Genomic DNA, 17,531 nt, shown 5'->3' on the forward strand with positions numbered 1-17,531 from the left:
TCAATTCCTACTGGCTATTCAGTCCACTTAAAGGAAACATATGAGGACATTAAAAAGGTTCTGAAGTTATTAAAATATATAGACCATAACTGGATCATCTGTGTGGATCTTAAACTGGTGAACTTTTTACTTGGCTTTCAAAGAGGATATACAAAGTTTCCGTGTTTTCTATGCTTCTGGGATAATCGAGCTAGAAACCAAAACTGGAGTTAGAAACATTGGCACCTTAGAATATTCTTAAATGTTGGAGAACAAAATGTTATAAATCAACCTTTAATCGACAGAGAAAAAATCATTTTTCCACCTCTACACATCAAACTAGGTCTTATGAAGCAGTATGTTAAAGCTTTAGATTTACAAGGTGACTGTTTCCAATACATATGTGAAAAATTTCCACGACTTAGTTATGAAAAAATTAAAGCCGGTGTATTTGATGGACCGCAAATTAGAACTTTAATGAGAGACCCAAATTTCATCAACTCTATGAACGAAATTGAGAAAGAGGCCTGGACTTCATTTACGATGGTTGCGAATAATTTTCTTGGAAACAAAAAAGCATGAAATTACAAAGATCTAGTGGAAACAATGCTTGAAAATTTCCAGCGCCTAGGTTGCAACATGAGCATAAAGCTTCATTTCCTATACAGTCATCTTGATAGATTTCCCGAGAATTTAGGTGCTGTAAGCGATGAACAAGGCGAAAGATTTCATCAAGACTTAAAAACTATGGAAGATCAGTACCAAGGAAGATGGGATTCTCACATGATGGCCGACTACTGTTGGAGTATTCAAAGGGATTGTCAAAACAGAACACACAGCAGAAATTGCTACAAACAAAAATTTATTCCCTGAAACTCATGTGTAAGTAAAATTGTTATTTTTTTATAAATATTCTTGTAATTTTTAATGAATATTGTTATGTATTTAATTATCATCCTCTCTCGTATTCAAAGCGCCAGTACGTGCTGTTACAGGTTCTTACGCATTTATTCGTTTACTAACAAGCGAGAGCGGCGAGTGCTCCGATTCTGATCTGCGCACCGCTTTGAATAATAGGCTATATCTTCGGGAATTTTTCGAATTTCTTGATAACAAGTTAGGAACAGATTTTTAGAAGTACATACTTTCAGAAAATAATATTAAAAAATCGATTTTTTTGATCCTCTAAATAGTACTGCCTCCTTAAAACTATCAAAAACTTACAAATTAGCAAAAAGAAAATGCCATAGAGAAAAAACCTGATGTGATAGAGAAAAATGGGTTTGATATTTGAAATCAGCGCACCCAAATTAGTAAAAAACAAGTCTCATATAAAAGTCAGCAAAAATTGTGTTGGACAGTTTAATTGCAATGCTGAAACAAACATTCACATGTAAAGATAAGGATGTCATTTTGCCTCTTTACAACACCTTGATAAGACCTCCCTTGGACTAATGTGTGCAGGTTTGGTCTCCTGGTTTCCATTGGGATTCTGATATATATTGGAGAGAGTGATATCAGGATTAAGTGATATAAAAATGATATCAGGATTGTGGAATACTGATTATGAAGACAGATTGAGAATTTGTAGACTGCAGACACTAGCAAACATGAGAAAGACGGGCAATATGATTGAGACTTACAAACTTCTGAAAGGGTCATACAAGATTTCAGTTGATGGAATTTTTCAATTTATGGAGGGTGGGGAAAGGACAAGATGGCATCCTTGGAACCTGAGAATGAATGTAGCTAAGAAGGGCATAAGGGCTAGATTTCTCTCTCATAGGGTGGTGCATGATTGGAATGGATTGCCATTGAATGTTGTAAGTGCATGAAGTGTGAATGAATTCAAAAATAAGTATGATAGCTGGTGCATGTAGTATATGGCCTCCCTCGATGAGGCCCCGACTCCCTGGAGGTTTCACTTAATAATAATAATAATAAAACTCACACCAGACAGTAGCTTTGGGTAAATACAAAAAAATGTATTGAATTGCATGCAGATTTTGTGTGGCCCATATCAGACAATTGTGAGTATTCACAACTCCAAAAGTGAGTCTCATCTCCCCCACAAAATCATCCACAGCCAGGCAGCATCCAACTCAGCTCGAGCAAGGAATGTTAAAGCAAATGTCAGTTGCCTCTCAAAGTGCTGCAAGCACAATTCCTGTCAGAGTTATCTTGAATAGGTAGAAATGCAGAATCTTACGTAGAATTTCCCAGACAGTTGTATAAGGCACATCCATGTGTTACATACACTGGCACTAACACTGTTATTCATGGCCTGCTCCACAATTGCAGTAGCAGCTTGATTCACTTTTTGTGAACTGATTGGTTTGCAATCTCTGCCAACTCCAACAATCCCATTTCTTCAAAACAACTAATCATTTGTCTCAGAGCACATGGAAATGGTGGGCCTCATCGACATTTGTTCAGGTGATGAAATCTGTATGGTGCAGCAACTGCATTTGTTCAGGTAATACAGTTTCATGCGCAATGCATGATGGGGAAAGGTTAGTGCCATTACTGTGAACGATATTAACAAGCAGAAATAAGGGAAAAATCCTGTGACCATCTTTTTAAACCATCCTAGCACCTTCTGAGTTGTGTGATATGCAAATTCCGTGTATTTCATGTTTATAATGCCACTAGGTGGTGAATTTTGAACTACTTTTTTTTCTTTTCCGATATCACTTCCTCATATGCACAAAGTATTCCTGCAAAGTTTTGCAGCATCTGCATCAACGGATGGTGTTCTACAATGCCTTAAACAGGGATACTTCAATTTTGATCACCCTGTATTTTTAGTGAATGTAAGCTTCATTAATGCTTGTTCATATTAGAGCAGGACTGTTAGAGTATTCTGAAGTATACTTAATGCTCTTCAGCTGTTCACTTTTGTGCTGTATTTCTGACGAAATTTTAAAGACAAAAACTGAATCCTGTGCTTCCACCTCTCTCTCTCAACCAGATGGTACCGTTGTTACAGCATCCAAAGATAAAGCTGACCACCTTCTGGCATCATTGTTTTCCTTCAACCCAAGCATAGATGTCAAAGGCATATCACATCCTCCCTTCCTTGCCAGAAACTGATCATATGCCTCCTGTGGTCTTTCAAGGAAAATACATAAAAAATACTAAATAACGTGGACATTAAAGTCATATCACATTTAAGTTCTCTCACCTACCCTCTTTCCCTTATACTCTCAATCACCAATCCTATCCAAAGTTTTGCCGATGAAAGCATACTCCATTCATCCTACTCCTTAGTCAAACCATGTAGTTCTCAGGCATCCCCAAGCATCAAGATCGTCTGCAACCAACACCTTAAACACTCATCTCCATACTATCCTTCAGTGGGACAAGGATAAGCTAGTCTCCTACAATGCCACCAAAACACAGTCCTGCCTTTTCTCTTGCAAAGCAGATCTCACTCACCTTCCCTTATCCTCAGTAATACACATTACCCATCAACAAATTCAAATCAGACTTCAAATGGACCAAATGCTGCAAACATGTCTTTTGTGCAAACGGAAGCTGTGCCTTCTGATCTCCAAAACGCAACTTTCTTCTACCCATTTCCTCTGCTCGCACATCCAAATGGTACTATAGCCACCTTACTCAAAGACAAGGCCGACGTACTGGTACCACTCTTCTCTTCAATTCTTGCACTGATGACCAGAGCAAAGAATCCCCCACCTTACCAACTGCTTACTCATGTCACCCATAGTGACATGGGGTAGGCAGTTGTCAGAAAGAAATCTGAAGAATCCTTAATAATCGGAACACAAGTCATCTACTCATAATCTTGATAGTATCCTGCCAATTGTGTTTAAACACTTGCACCCAAGAACTAACATTGATCCTGTATTGCCTCTTGGCCTTCACCACCCAGCTCTGGACTCAAGCCATGGAAAACTTTGGAGAAACTCACGTAATCATTCCTAACATTTCAAAAGTGTTTGAACAGATTTGACACAGGGCCTACTTGGCAAACTGTGATTCTATAGTATGCCTTCCACCCTCTGTAATTGGATTGCCAACTTTCTCACTGGTAGCTCACTATAAGTCATGGTAGATGGCTTTCTATTCCAGATTTCTCCACCACTGCAGGGAGTACCTCTGAATTCTATTCTTTCATCTACTCTCTTCTTCTTGTATGTAAATGACCTGCTCTAACAGACTTGAAATTCCATTCATAGCATTACAGATGATAGTATACTACATTCCTCATTTTCATTTTACAACCTTGTAGTGCCCAATTATTAGAACCCCCAAAATTCACCATAACCAATGTCCTGAACTCCAATTGCCTGGCTATACCTCAATGGGACAAAGACAAACTTGTAGACTTCAATACTACAAAAACTTGGTTCTGTCTGATCTCTCACAAGAAAGAGCTTACATCCTTTTGCTAATCTACAATAATAACTTGATATCCAAACATAATCAGATTTCCCTCCTTGGACTGACTTACACTTCCAATCTTTCCTGGCACAAACACATCATCATAGTTTCTGCAGCCACCAAAAGACTGTGAACTCTTCCACTCAAGCCACTACTTCACTCCTTTACAGCTGCTAACTCTATACAAATCTGAAATCCACCCAGCCGTGGAATATTGCTCATATATATTTATGGGATAGTGCATCAGAATCCTCTAAGATTGCCCAATGTTATCCAAAAGAGGAATTAGATTAATTAACACTCATTTATAGCCCAGCTTGAAGCTTTCTAAACCAACCTCTTTGCCTCCTCCATTCTGGTTTCCCCAAACTAACATATCAAGAATACAACCTTACAGAAGTTCATAAAAAATTGAGCAGATTCCTCATTTCTTCTTACCCACACATGGCAATGATATGGTATAGGTCTTACAACCTTTCATATGTGGGTCAAATAAAAAAAATTTGCAATATGTGCATTCCAAATGTGCAAATACCGTTCATATTTATAGTTGGAATGTTGCACCTAAACCTCCTTAAAAATTTTTGATGCAGTCCAGAGAGGAGCAATTCAGCTCATAGATGACCCTTCTCTCATAGGCTCACTCTTCAATCTCTAACAGATGCAATGTTTCAGATCTAAGTTTCTTCTACAGGTATGTCCAGGGTCACAGTTGGACTGAATTGGCAAACATCATTCTTCTACTTACTGCTGAGTCTGTAAAAACAAGAAGAGTACCTGCCATTTTAGTACATAAACGCATGAAACCTCCTCCACTTCATTTATTCCATTCCCTCTGGAATAGCCTTCCTCATAATGTGTTTTTCATAAAAATGCCAGTAGATTTCTTCTTTCTCAATCCTTATCTGCAACGTGTGTGGAATTAAAAAAAAGTCGTATGGTCACTTAAATAGAATGGGAGAGAGGAAAGGTTAGCAAAACGTGTTTGATGCCAAGACAGCAAGAAAAAAGACCCAGAGGATGTGTATGCATTGCATTATCATTAGCTTCTATATACAAACATTGTATATGCCCCTGGATAGAGGATTAAATCAATAATATAATTTCTTGGCATATTTAATTTATAGTATAACCAACTGAAAAAACTTTCAACAATAAATTTATGTGTAACATTTTAGATCCTCTCCATCAAGTTTTATGTAAATTATAGCAAGTTATTATTCTATGATTCATTTAAAACAAAGTAAATCACAGTTTCAAATGCAAAAATCATACTTTCAGAAAATATATCAAATATAGGTAACCCTTGTATAACACTGATGTTAGGTTCCATAAAAATGCTGCGTTATGCGAAACTCAGATCACATAGAGAAGTAGGGTTAGGTTCCAAAATCGTTTTTTTTAGATTATATACACAATGACATATCCAACAAAAATATATTTTTATTTAATTCAGGTAATTCATGTAAGTTAAGAAAACATAAACTATGAAACAAATATATAGTATAAACTTATAATAATTACAAATTGTACGTAAACTTAATTGCACATAATACATAAATGTTTTAGGCAAAATAAAATATATATTTTAATCGTCATCACTCTCTTCAAAACTAACATTTCATAGATGTTCTTTATTTACGAGTGGCCGGACGTTGTCATCACCTGAAATCTCTTGGACATCATTAGTATAATTCTCATTGCATACTTCAGCTGGCTTAGTTATCAAGAAGTCAGTAATAAGACCTTGCTTACCACTATGGTGCAATTTTTTATTAAGTTCATAATACGGAGCTAAACAAATATTCAATTGTCTCATGAATTTTCCGGAGCGCTGCACTGAGAGATCATTATTCATAAAATAACTTTCTTGCCAAGTCCAATCCTTCTCGTTTCTTTAAACTGAATTCTTTAACGGATTCATCACAATCAGAATCTTCGGCAGAATTTTCGCCGCCATTTGGTTCAACGTCATCTATTAAATATGCCTCATTTAAATGTATTTCCCCATCAATTAATTCACTAATTTCGTTTTCAATCATATCGCAAAAGCGTTCTAAGTGGACATTACTATAAAAATAAATTTTTACATAAAAAGCATTAGATATTGTATGTAACTCACCAAAAAAATAAAGTGCTCAGCTTGAGATTAACACATTTATGATTTTTAATGCGATTTCCAGGCAGAAAACGAAGCCAATTTTCAACAATAAATACTTTATACGGTAAACAATTGATGTACATGTGTGCTAAAGTGTATTTCTCCTAATATAAATTCGCTACTTATATATATGCATGATATGGGCAGACGCAAATTTAACAAAGATAAAATTTGATTTTTAAGTCGTGCGTTGAAAAATATATGAAAAGATAAATGGTTACTACAGTTTGTAGACTGTCTTATATCGAAACCACGTTCAACAAGGGTTACTACAATTTGTAGACCGCGCTATATCAAAACTGAGTTGTACAAGTACAGCGTTATACGAGGGCTACCTGTATAGTATAGATTTAAACGAAAACCTCCCTATATAAAAGGATACAGTCTTCTAATTTTATGTGATCTTTGAAAATGGTATACCTGTAAAGAATTAAATAAAAATATTAGATATAGAATCAACTGCACAGCAGCCAATTCTTATATTTAAATGCATACATTAAGAATTTACTACATGAATTAGCCATATTAATTGCAATTTATTGTCAATGATTTACAGGTCAAACAGTTTTAATTAGCAATGGTACGAGCCTTGATGTGTACCCATGTCCATAATTACATGGATGTGCAGTGTGTATCAAAGTCTATATAACCTTTGGATATCATGGATATGAAATGTATAATTTTTATATATTTTATCTGTGCAGCTGATTGGGTAAAATAAGTGAAAGTGAAATATAGAAAAATGGAAAGAAGTAAAGATAGCATAAAATATTACCATGTACACTACAAAAAACCATGCAACATGGAAAAGGAAAGTTATTAGAAAATTATAAAGAAAAAACCAGTGCTCTTACAGAAGGCCAAACCTGTAAACTAAAAGATGCTTTGAAATAGCTAATGCCATTAAAAAAACATTAATAAGATGGAATAACATGTATGAGAGCTGTTTGAAATTTGGTAAATTTCCAATAGATGATGACACAATTCGTTCATTTTCATTCATACCAGTGTCAGCACGTATCATCTTTTTTATGACAAAATTTTAACCAAGTGCGACACGTAGTTCTCGTTTAGCAAACATTTAAAATGACTGTGTTTGCATTTTTCATAAAAATAGAGTAAAACAAGTTTTGTGCAGTGATAAAACACTTTTATTTGAAGTGGACGGTTGTGCAGATCAAAGCCGAATTAGATGCAGTTCATAGGGACTTTGCACCAGCATTAAAGGCTATTTATTTTTGAATAAATGAGTTTAAACATGGTTGTAAGTCCATCGAGGATGAAGCGTGCTCTGGATGCCTGACTGAGGTCACTACAAAGGAAATGATTGACAAAATCCATGGTATCGTTATGGAAGACCACTAAGTGAGATTACTGATCTCAACTGAATGGGTGTATAATATCCTGCACACAAAATTGCATATGAAAAACTGTATGTGCATGATGGGTGCAACGACTGTTGACTGGCGATCGAAAATGTATGCGAAAAGATATTCAATGCAGTGTTTGGCAATGTTTAATAGCAATGCGCAGGATTTTTTGCGTCGATTCATGACTGTAGATAGACGAAACTTGGATCCACCACTACACCCCTAAGTCCAAGCAGCAGTCAAAACAGTGAACAATGCCCAGTGAAAGAGCAGCGAAAAAAGCGAAGATCATTTTCTCAGCTGGGAAGGTGATGGTCACTGTCTTTTGGGATTCTCAAGGAATTATCATGATAGACTATTTGGAAAAGGGTAAGACAATAACAGGAGTCTATTATGTGTCATTATTGGACCGTTTGAAAGAAAAACTGAAGAAAAAAACGGCCAAGATTGGTGCACAAAAAAGTACTCTTTACTCAAGACAATGCACTGTCCCACACATCGGCCGCTGCAATGACAAAATTGCATAGAATTGAGGTTCAAATTGGTTTCACACCACTGTATTCTCCAGACTTGGCCCCGTGTGACTTCTTGTTAACAAACTTAAAAATTTGGCTTGGTGGGAAAAATTTTTCTTCAAACGAGGATGTCATTAAGGCTGTCAATGACTATTTTGCACAATTTCACAAATCTTACTTTTTTTTTTTTAGATAAGCCTGTATAGCTCAGTGGTCAAGCACTGTGGCATTTGCACACCACAGAGCTTGACTGCACAAAGGAAGACTTGCTTTCGAATCTAGTCAGCGTTTTTCAATTTTCTAAGCCATTTTTCGAAAGGTTCCCAAGTTAGTCGATCTCCGGAACAAGCAAGAGGGTTTTTTTCTCCCAGAAACTCGGGCTTTTTGTCCCGTAAACTCAAGAAAATCGACCGCAGAATCCACATTATTTCAGAAATTAAAATATATTGTGTTAGGGACCACGAGATAGTGGCACTTGTTGAGCCGTTTCTCTCTCTTCACTGTGTGTCATTTAATTTGCAATAGCCTTGGGCCAGCTATCTCTGATTGGGTATCAGTGGAGATTGAACTGCCCACTCAGTCTCCAAAAAAAGTTAGATAGGGCTAAAACGGCCTCACCTACTCCCTATATGAGAATAAAAAAGCTGATTTTTTTTTTTTTTTTTAGATGGGACGCAAAAATTGGAAACTCGCTAGACCAAATATGTAGACCTCCATGGAGACTATGTTGAGAAATAAAGGTGATTTTTCCCAAAAACGTGTGTTTAACTTCTTTTTTTTTTTTTTTTTACCAAACTTTTCAAACAACCCTCGTAAATACAGTTTACCCAGTAAGCAAAAATAGACTGCACCAGTCTACAATTCTTAAAACTTAACATCATGAACTAGTAGAAAGGCTTATACGTTGGCTATTCATAACTATTATTTTTCAAGAAATGACAACATATACGGAAGGGGGAGGGTCAGGAAAGTTCTGATAAACACATAGAACAAAAAAATAGTAGCACAGTTAAAGGTAACTTGCGTTCTTATATTCTCATATGTTCTTTCTTGTGGTTATATCAGTTGCTTTAATATCATTTTTGTTCTAGGTGTTTATCAGAACTTTCCATACCCCCCATACTGAATATTAATTATAATAACTTTAATTAATACTTCCATATTTTGGCAACATTATATTGCCATCATCAGAGATCACAGAACAATGATACATACACATAGATGCTAACGCTGGGTAAATGAAGATGAAGAAAGGCAACCAAAATTGGGCCTATAGTGCTAAATTGTTCTCCTTAGTGGGTTAAATTGGATAATCTTGGGCTGAAGATCTGAGCATGAGTACTTCCCAAATTTGGTGCATGAAATTTACATAAACTGTCTCAAATCTGTTGAGACTTGGAAAGTTTCTCAATGCAGAGGAAGATACCAGGAATAGCTTCTCATATTTATATTTGCTGCAGTGCAATAGGCCTTTCAGTATCTCCTGTGGTGGTATATAAAGCATGGTCAGCAAGCACAGAGCGGCTGTAATGGTGGAACTGGATGTAGTCCATGTGTTCAGAAATTTTGATATTGGTTGTCTGTCTGCCCATAGTAGGACAGTTGTGTACAGTAGGTAGGTAGAAATTTTCCTTGCCAGAATTAGCCAGATATCTCAACCATTTCAGTTCACTAAAATGGTTGAGATATCTAGAGGAAATATAGCTTGGTTAAGTCTAAGGTGTCTTTGGTAGCCCATATATCACTAAAACTGATATATGGGCTACTAAAAATCCATAAACATGTGCAGGTGAATCAGTGTGGATGACACTGATTCCCAACACATACAAATTAGCCAAAGCTCACAATGCAACATTCAGTGTAACACTCATTCAAACTGAGCCCTCTTTAAAGCCAGTATAGAAAACCTCACACAACAACACACTGACATAATGGTCAATTTTGCTGTATCCTCTCTATTCATTAATGCCCCAATTAAAAACACCTAAGAACTTAAAACTATTTCCTCCTGATATCTCAGCCCCATTTCAGTTCACCATGAACTCTGGTTACTTCATTTGGCAAGGAAAATTCTACAAACAGAAAGGACAGCCATGGATTCACCACTTTCTCTACTCCTGGTCAACTACTTCATGGAGACCTTTCAAAAGAAAGCCTTAAATTCTGCAATGCATAAACCCACTATTTGGCTATGCTACATAGATGGTGTGTTCTCCATTTGGCTATATGGCCTGGATACTCTCAACATATTCCAAACACATCTTAACAATCAACATCCCAGGATTCAGTTCACCTTGCAAAATGATAACAGAAATTAGTGCAGTATGTTAATGTGTGAAATGAGTTTGAAGGAAGAATTGAACTGTGTGAGAGTGATGAAATGTATTTGAATGGTTTTGGTTCAAGTCATTTGGAGAGACTGCTGCTGGAAAGGAGAGTAATGAGAGCAGAGAATGAATCTGAGGAAGAAGGCAGCAATGTGAAAGAGTGGGAGATTAAGGAAGGAGAGATTGACCTGTTGCATATCAATGTATAAGTGGGTAGCATGAGTGTAGAGAATGAGAGAACAAGTATGCAAAATAAAAAGGGAAATGAGGAGACTCAGGGGGGACAAGGGAACACAATATGAGAACGGTTGATGGACCAAGAAAAGGAAGGGGATGATCTGGGAGGTAAGGAAAACAGTTGGATTGGAAGAAGCTGCTGGAATGAGTAAGGAGAAAAAGAAATGGCTTGAGAAGGGTATGGAAAAGTCACATCCAATAAGTGGTATCAAGTGAAATATGTTATAAATCCAGGAATGAGGTGTTTATATACGTATGCTATAAGTAAAAAAGGGAAACGAAATGGTTGCATCGATTGAGTTCATTCACCCAAAAATTGTTGGAATAAGTGAGACGTGTTTGGATGAGGACAACATCAAGACTAGTGATGGAAAGGTATGATGTATTTCGTGAAAATAGAAAGGGTAAAAAGGGGACGTGGAATGCTATTGATGATAGAAAGAGAGGTATGTCTATATAAGTCAGAGATAAAAGAGGTAAATAGTGATGGTGTGGTGGTAGTTTTGAGGCAATATGGTGCAAGATAGAGGTGAATATAATGAAATACTTTGCTGGATGTTGCTATACATCTGATAATTTGAAGGATAGTGACCAGGAAATATATAAGCAAATTAGTCAAGCAAACGTGAAAAGGGTGATCATATGAGTGATTTTAATTATAGCAATATATACACTGAGATGATGAGATAGCAACTGTAGTAAACAAAATGAGTTTCTCGAGTTTTTGAGGGACAACTACCTCGGGTAGTATGTAACAGAGGGCACACGAGAATTGAGGGTCTTGAATTTGATCATCTCATCAGAGGATGTTATTATAAATGAGATGTCAAATCTCCCTCTAGTTGGTGAGAGTGACCATGCAGTGATTACCTGGATGGTTGCCAATCATGTGAAGACTTCCATGAGGAAAGGGTATATGTGAAACTATAAGACTGGTGATCATGAGAAGCTCAAGAGACAGCTTGCAGCTGTAGCATGGAATGAAGAGTTGAATGGAAAGGAGATCAATGTGCTTGGGGGTGATATTCAAGAATTATCTAGTAGAAGCAATGTCTAAATGTTTTCCAAAGGTCATAAGGTTAAATAAGGTAGTTGTGCAATGCATGAAAGAAGAGATTAAGCATGCAATATAGAGAAAAAAGGCATTATGCAGGCAACATAAGAGGAGTGGTAATAATCAATTCCATGAGAAATACAAAGAACAGGCAAGGAGGGTGACTCAGTTGGTAAGGGTAGCAAAAGTTCAGTATGAGTGGCAGATAGCTAATGAAGCCAATAAAAATTGTAAGGCGTTCTTTTGATATGTAGTCAGGAAAAAATTATTATGGTAGGATAACAATGATTGGAGAAAATGGTATAAGGACAACTGCTGATGAGAATATAGTTGAGATATTTAATCGACAGTTCATAAAGGTCTTTCATCCCTGTGAATGTGACATGAAGAGTTTGAGAAAAGTGGATGATGATGATGAGAGACTGAGTGAGGAAGAGGTATGGAGAATTAAGCAAACTTGATATTAATTATGGCTGTGTGACTTGATGTTACCATATATTTGAAGGAATGTGCCAGGGAGTTGGCACTGCCTTGACATATTTATTTAATATAAGTGTTACACTGGATGAGGTTTCAAATGAGTGGATGGAAAGCAAGATTGTACCATTTCATAAAGGAGGTGACAGAATTCAAGCATCAAATTAGAGGCCAATCTGTGTGTCACAATATTAATTACAAGAATAAAGCTGTAAAAACTAGCAAAAAAGGGGAAAGTTAATTAAAGCAGAACCGACATTTCCATTCTTTCAGGAAAAATATTCATTCTATAAAGGCCAGAACTACCTCTCACATCTGATATTGGCATACAATCATTCTTGTTGCAATCAATGTCTTCAAACATATACAGGAGTCTGCAATGAGGAACTTCACTAACCAAATAAACATGGCATAAATAGCTATTTTCCCTCCAGAAGATTTGGCTCAAGACATGGAATATAGTTATATAACTACTATCTCAGTCCTATTCTATTAATCAGTGCAAATCCATTTGCACAAGAAGCTATAAAACTATTAAACTACTGCTATCTTTATTATATGGAAAACCTCTCTTTTCCATAAAAATAAACACTCAAATAATATAAAAGTTATTACTTACCATTTTTTTAAAACAATTTTCTCCCACCTTGTTCCAGTTTGAGCTGCAATCAACTTTTTGAGGTCACCAATGGTATCATCTGGACTAACAGAGTTAAGGGAAATGAATTTTTTTCAATGTTATAGAATTTTAAAATTAACACGCCATGCAATATGTGCAAAAATATTTATACAGTATGAAAGTGCTGCCTGGTTGAGTACAATGAATACAGTTTATATTAACCACTGTCTACTGCTCAAACATTTAATTAGTGAAATGATAATGAGAATTTTTATTTATGGTTCACAACAACAACTACCTTTATTTAGGCTAAGAATATGAGGATAAAAAGAAAACATAAGGAAAAGATAGAAACTTATAAGATAGAAACCAGATGTGTATTCTGAGATGATTTCTAAATATAGAATTCTATTGAAGAAATGCTGACAAAGAAAGATGCAAATTGTGAAAACTGAAATTTCACATGGCACAGATCTATCAACCCCTGAATAAGATGTTCACACATTATTCAGTGGGTTGCCTTCAAATGCAAAGAGAAAATACAACACTCTGATAATGATACTACAAGAAAAACAAACTCACAAATCAAGACGAGAAAGATAACTTTCAGATGGCTTTAAGGAATAACATTTTTTGGCCTTATGATGCTATCTGCTAAAAACTCAGGCAGAATAAAGGCTCTTTATACACATGATGATTAAAGACAATTTGTAAAATTCTGAGGAGGTGACTCTTTGGAATTTTAGTTCAGAATTTCTGAAAAATGGTCAACAAATTTTTGTGTCATTTATAGATCTGGAGATATCCAATTAAAAAGTCTTCATGTGAAGGCACTTTTTAATAGTGCATTATAACTATTCATAGTGGGATCAAGATATGTAGATAAATGGTAATAATAGCTTTCACACAGAAAAATGATAGTGTTGGATTTAAGAGTATACATGCAATCTATAAGTTGTGTTCTTTATGTTAACACATCATCATCATCAAATTGCTGATATATACCCTCAAGGGGTGTACAGGATATGATAGTACTACATGAAAAATTACATCATTACTAACTTCCTATATACAATTTTGCTACAAATCAGTCTGTTACCTGTCAAGACTCCAACATTATCAGATCTTATATTTCTATCTTCTAAGGCACTTTTTACTATATCAATCCACCTATATCATGGTCTTCCTCTGGGTCTTTTTTCCTGCCAACTTGGCAGAGAACACTTGTTTTGCTAATCTTTCCTCTCCCAATCTGTTTAAGTAACCATACCACCTGAGATTAGCTCTGCTAACGCATTCCTGGATGTGGACAATCAAGTTCTTTTCTAATATCCTCGTTTTTAATATGATATTGCCATTGATGTCATATGTTTATGCCCCTAATCTTTCTAAGGCTCTCATATCTGCAGTCTCTAGTCTTTGGTCAAGTGTTTTACTTCTGAGCCAGCTCTCAGATCCATAAGTTAAAACTGGTTTGAATAATGTCTTGTATACAGCTAATTTGTGTTCCGATTAATATCTCTTATTCCTTATGGATTTATTCAATTGACTTCCTACCATACCAGCTTTGTTGATTCTGTTGTCTATTTCCATATTTAACTTACCATCTTCACTAAAAATCATGCATAAGTAGCTGAAATGTTTTACTTGTTCTATAGGTTCTCTATCCACGATGCAGTTGATATTTTCAATGCTTCTGCCTATTTTCATTGTCTTTATCTTTTTAATGCTGACCTTCATACCACATCTATTACAACAGTTATTCACTTTAGTCAGGGAATCTTGCAGACTTGTAGCGGATTTAGTTAGAAGTATAATATCATCTGCATAAAGCAAACAGCTGACATTAACATCTCCAATTTTGATATCAGGTTTAATACTACTTTCCTTCATAATGTCAACCATATAGATAATGAATAACAGAGGGAATAATGTACATCCTTGTCTGATACCAGATTTAACATTAAACCACTTTCTGTACTTCTTTCAACTTCTAACTGCTAACTTACAACTCAAATAAAGACTAAGTATTGCTTGATATAATGCCCCATTGATACCATATAACTGTAGTGTTTCGAATAGCTTCTCTCTTGGCACCTTGTCATATGCCTTTTCCAAATTGACAAAACTTAAATACAGATCTCTGTTATATTCCCATGATTTCTCAAGTATCTGTTGTAAAGTAAAAATCTGATCCTGAAGGCCTGATTTTTATTTTGCCTAAATCCAGCTTGTTCTTCACCAAGGTTCTCTTCCACAATTCTTCACAATCGTTTCTCAAGTATACTTGTATGTATCTTACCAGAAACACTCAGAGAAATACCTCTGTAATTCTCACATTCAGTTTTATTTCCCTTTTTATATATGGGTACTATGAGAGCTCTACTCCAATCATCGGGAATTCGTCCTTTTGTCTAAGCCTTCTGAACTATGCAGTGCAGTCACTGTAAGACTTTTATACCACCATACTTAAGCAAATCTGGTTGAATATCATCTGCTCCTGCTGCCTTTCCAATTTCAAGCCTTTGATGGCTTTTTCTACTTCAGGTATGGTTATGTATTCCTGACTGTATGCCTTGAGTTTTTTTTTTTTTTTTTAACCACTGTGCTGTCACTGCTTGTTTCATTTATCAATTTTTCAAAGTTTCAAAGTAATTACTTCATATTTCAAGGATATCTTTTTCATCAGTTTTCATGTCACCATTATCATCTCTGATTCCTTTTACAGAACTCTTTCCTCCGTTTCTGAGGTTCTTCAACAACCTCCAGAATATCTTGCCACCTTCTTGATATTTATTTTCGATGTTCTTACCAAAGTCCTCTCGTGACTTTTGTTTAGTTAGTTTTACACGGTGTTTAGCTTTCTTACATTTGTCTCTGTATTCTCTAAGAGCACAAGCTGACTTATTTGCCAGGAACTTTTGACATGCTTTCTTCTTTTCCTTCACTGCCTCTTTAACTTCCTGTGTTCACCACGGAGTTCTGATTTTTCTATCCTTGCACACAACCTCACTACATGTATCTCTGGCTGAATCAATCAGTGTTTTCTTTAGAGCTTACAACTGAATCGCCAAGGTTTGGTTCCTGTTCTCAAATTCTTTCATTTTTTCTTCAATCATGTTTGTGTATTTTAGTCTACAGTTCACATCTGAGAGCTGCTCAACTTTTATTTGCTTTAAAACTTTCTTACATGCTCTTCTTTTCAATATGAAATTCAATTTCATCCTGCTCAAGACTAAATGGTGATCACTTGCAATTTCAAATCCACTGTATACACTGGTGTCCTGCACCAGGGAGAAAACATTAGCATCAACAATAACATAGTCAATGAGATTTTCTTATTCCTCGCCTCTTCTCTCCATGTGAATGTGTGCACAAATTTAGTAATGATCAGTCCATGTTCTGAGCAGAAATCAAACAGGTATTTGCCATTATTATTAGCTTTGTTCTTTTCTCCAAATTTTCTTAAACTATTTTTGTATGTCTGACAATCATTTCCTACTATACTATTTAGATCCACAACGAGGACCAACTTTCCCTTTTTCATTGTGTCAGTTACTTTCTCTTTGTCCAGTTCCCCATTCTTATATTTGCCCACATCACTCTACTTGAGACTGCCTGCCATTCAAGATTAGCCTTGTATTTACTTTTGAATACTATGGCTATTCCTTTTCCTTCATTGTCATTGCCTGAATATAACATTTTGTATTTATTGCTCAGAAAGATCTCACCGGTTTTTGCCTTTTTTGTTTCAGTCACTCTTATTATGTCGATCTGGTACTTATCCAATTCCTCAGCTAGCACCATTTCTTTGCCATTCAGGTTTTTTATGTTGATAGTACCAATCTTGAAGTCTGGTGATGTTGAGTTGGGGTGGGTTTTAGCATCTGTTCCAGTAGCCCACTTTTCACTGTTTGCCCTGGTTCCCTGGCAAAAATGATAGGGGCCTTGTTTATATTAACACAAGAGCTGTAATTATGGAATAATCATTATTGTCCCAGCATTCCTCAAAGGAAAAGTTTTTGATTTAATGTACAACGGAATTTTTATACAATGTTTCATAATTGATCAGTTGAAATATGAATTCTGTATAAATGGAGTAATATGGATATATAGATGAGAAATATTTTGTAAGTTACTCTAAGTATTGAAACATACTATATTTCAGAGTATATAAAGTCTATAAACTTCATTTTAAAAAAGAATAAGTTCTGTTAATATTAATTTTGGTCCATGCTATCTAGCCATAAATGCTGGAAACCAGAACAATGAACATTTCCATTCTGTGGTAATATAAATATTACCACAGAATGGAAGCAGAAATGTGTGTACAAATTAATAAATAACTCTGAATATTAAGTTGAATGTTAGTTGTTTCATTTCAT

General features: G+C 35.7%; 1 protein-coding gene across 1 annotated transcript in view; it reads right to left on the reverse strand.

Annotated features, from left to right (window-relative positions):
• Positions 1–17,531, reverse strand: part of ubl (Ubiquitin-like protein 5) — a 45,183-nt gene that overhangs the window by 12,340 nt on the left and 15,312 nt on the right. The window contains exons 3-4 of the mRNA XM_090415542.1: positions 13,147–13,230; positions 6,930–6,967 (exon numbers count right to left, since the gene is read on the reverse strand). Coding sequence (XP_090271668.1) covers positions 6,930–6,967; positions 13,147–13,230 — 122 coding nt within the window. The remainder of the gene's footprint in view (positions 1–6,929; positions 6,968–13,146; positions 13,231–17,531) is intronic.

Source organism: Typopeltis vanoorti, chromosome 3, assembly GCF_054136105.1.
Source record: "Typopeltis vanoorti isolate ZY-2024b chromosome 3, IOZ_Tvanoo_1.0, whole genome shotgun sequence".
NCBI lineage: Eukaryota > Metazoa > Arthropoda > Arachnida > Uropygi > Thelyphonidae > Typopeltis > Typopeltis vanoorti.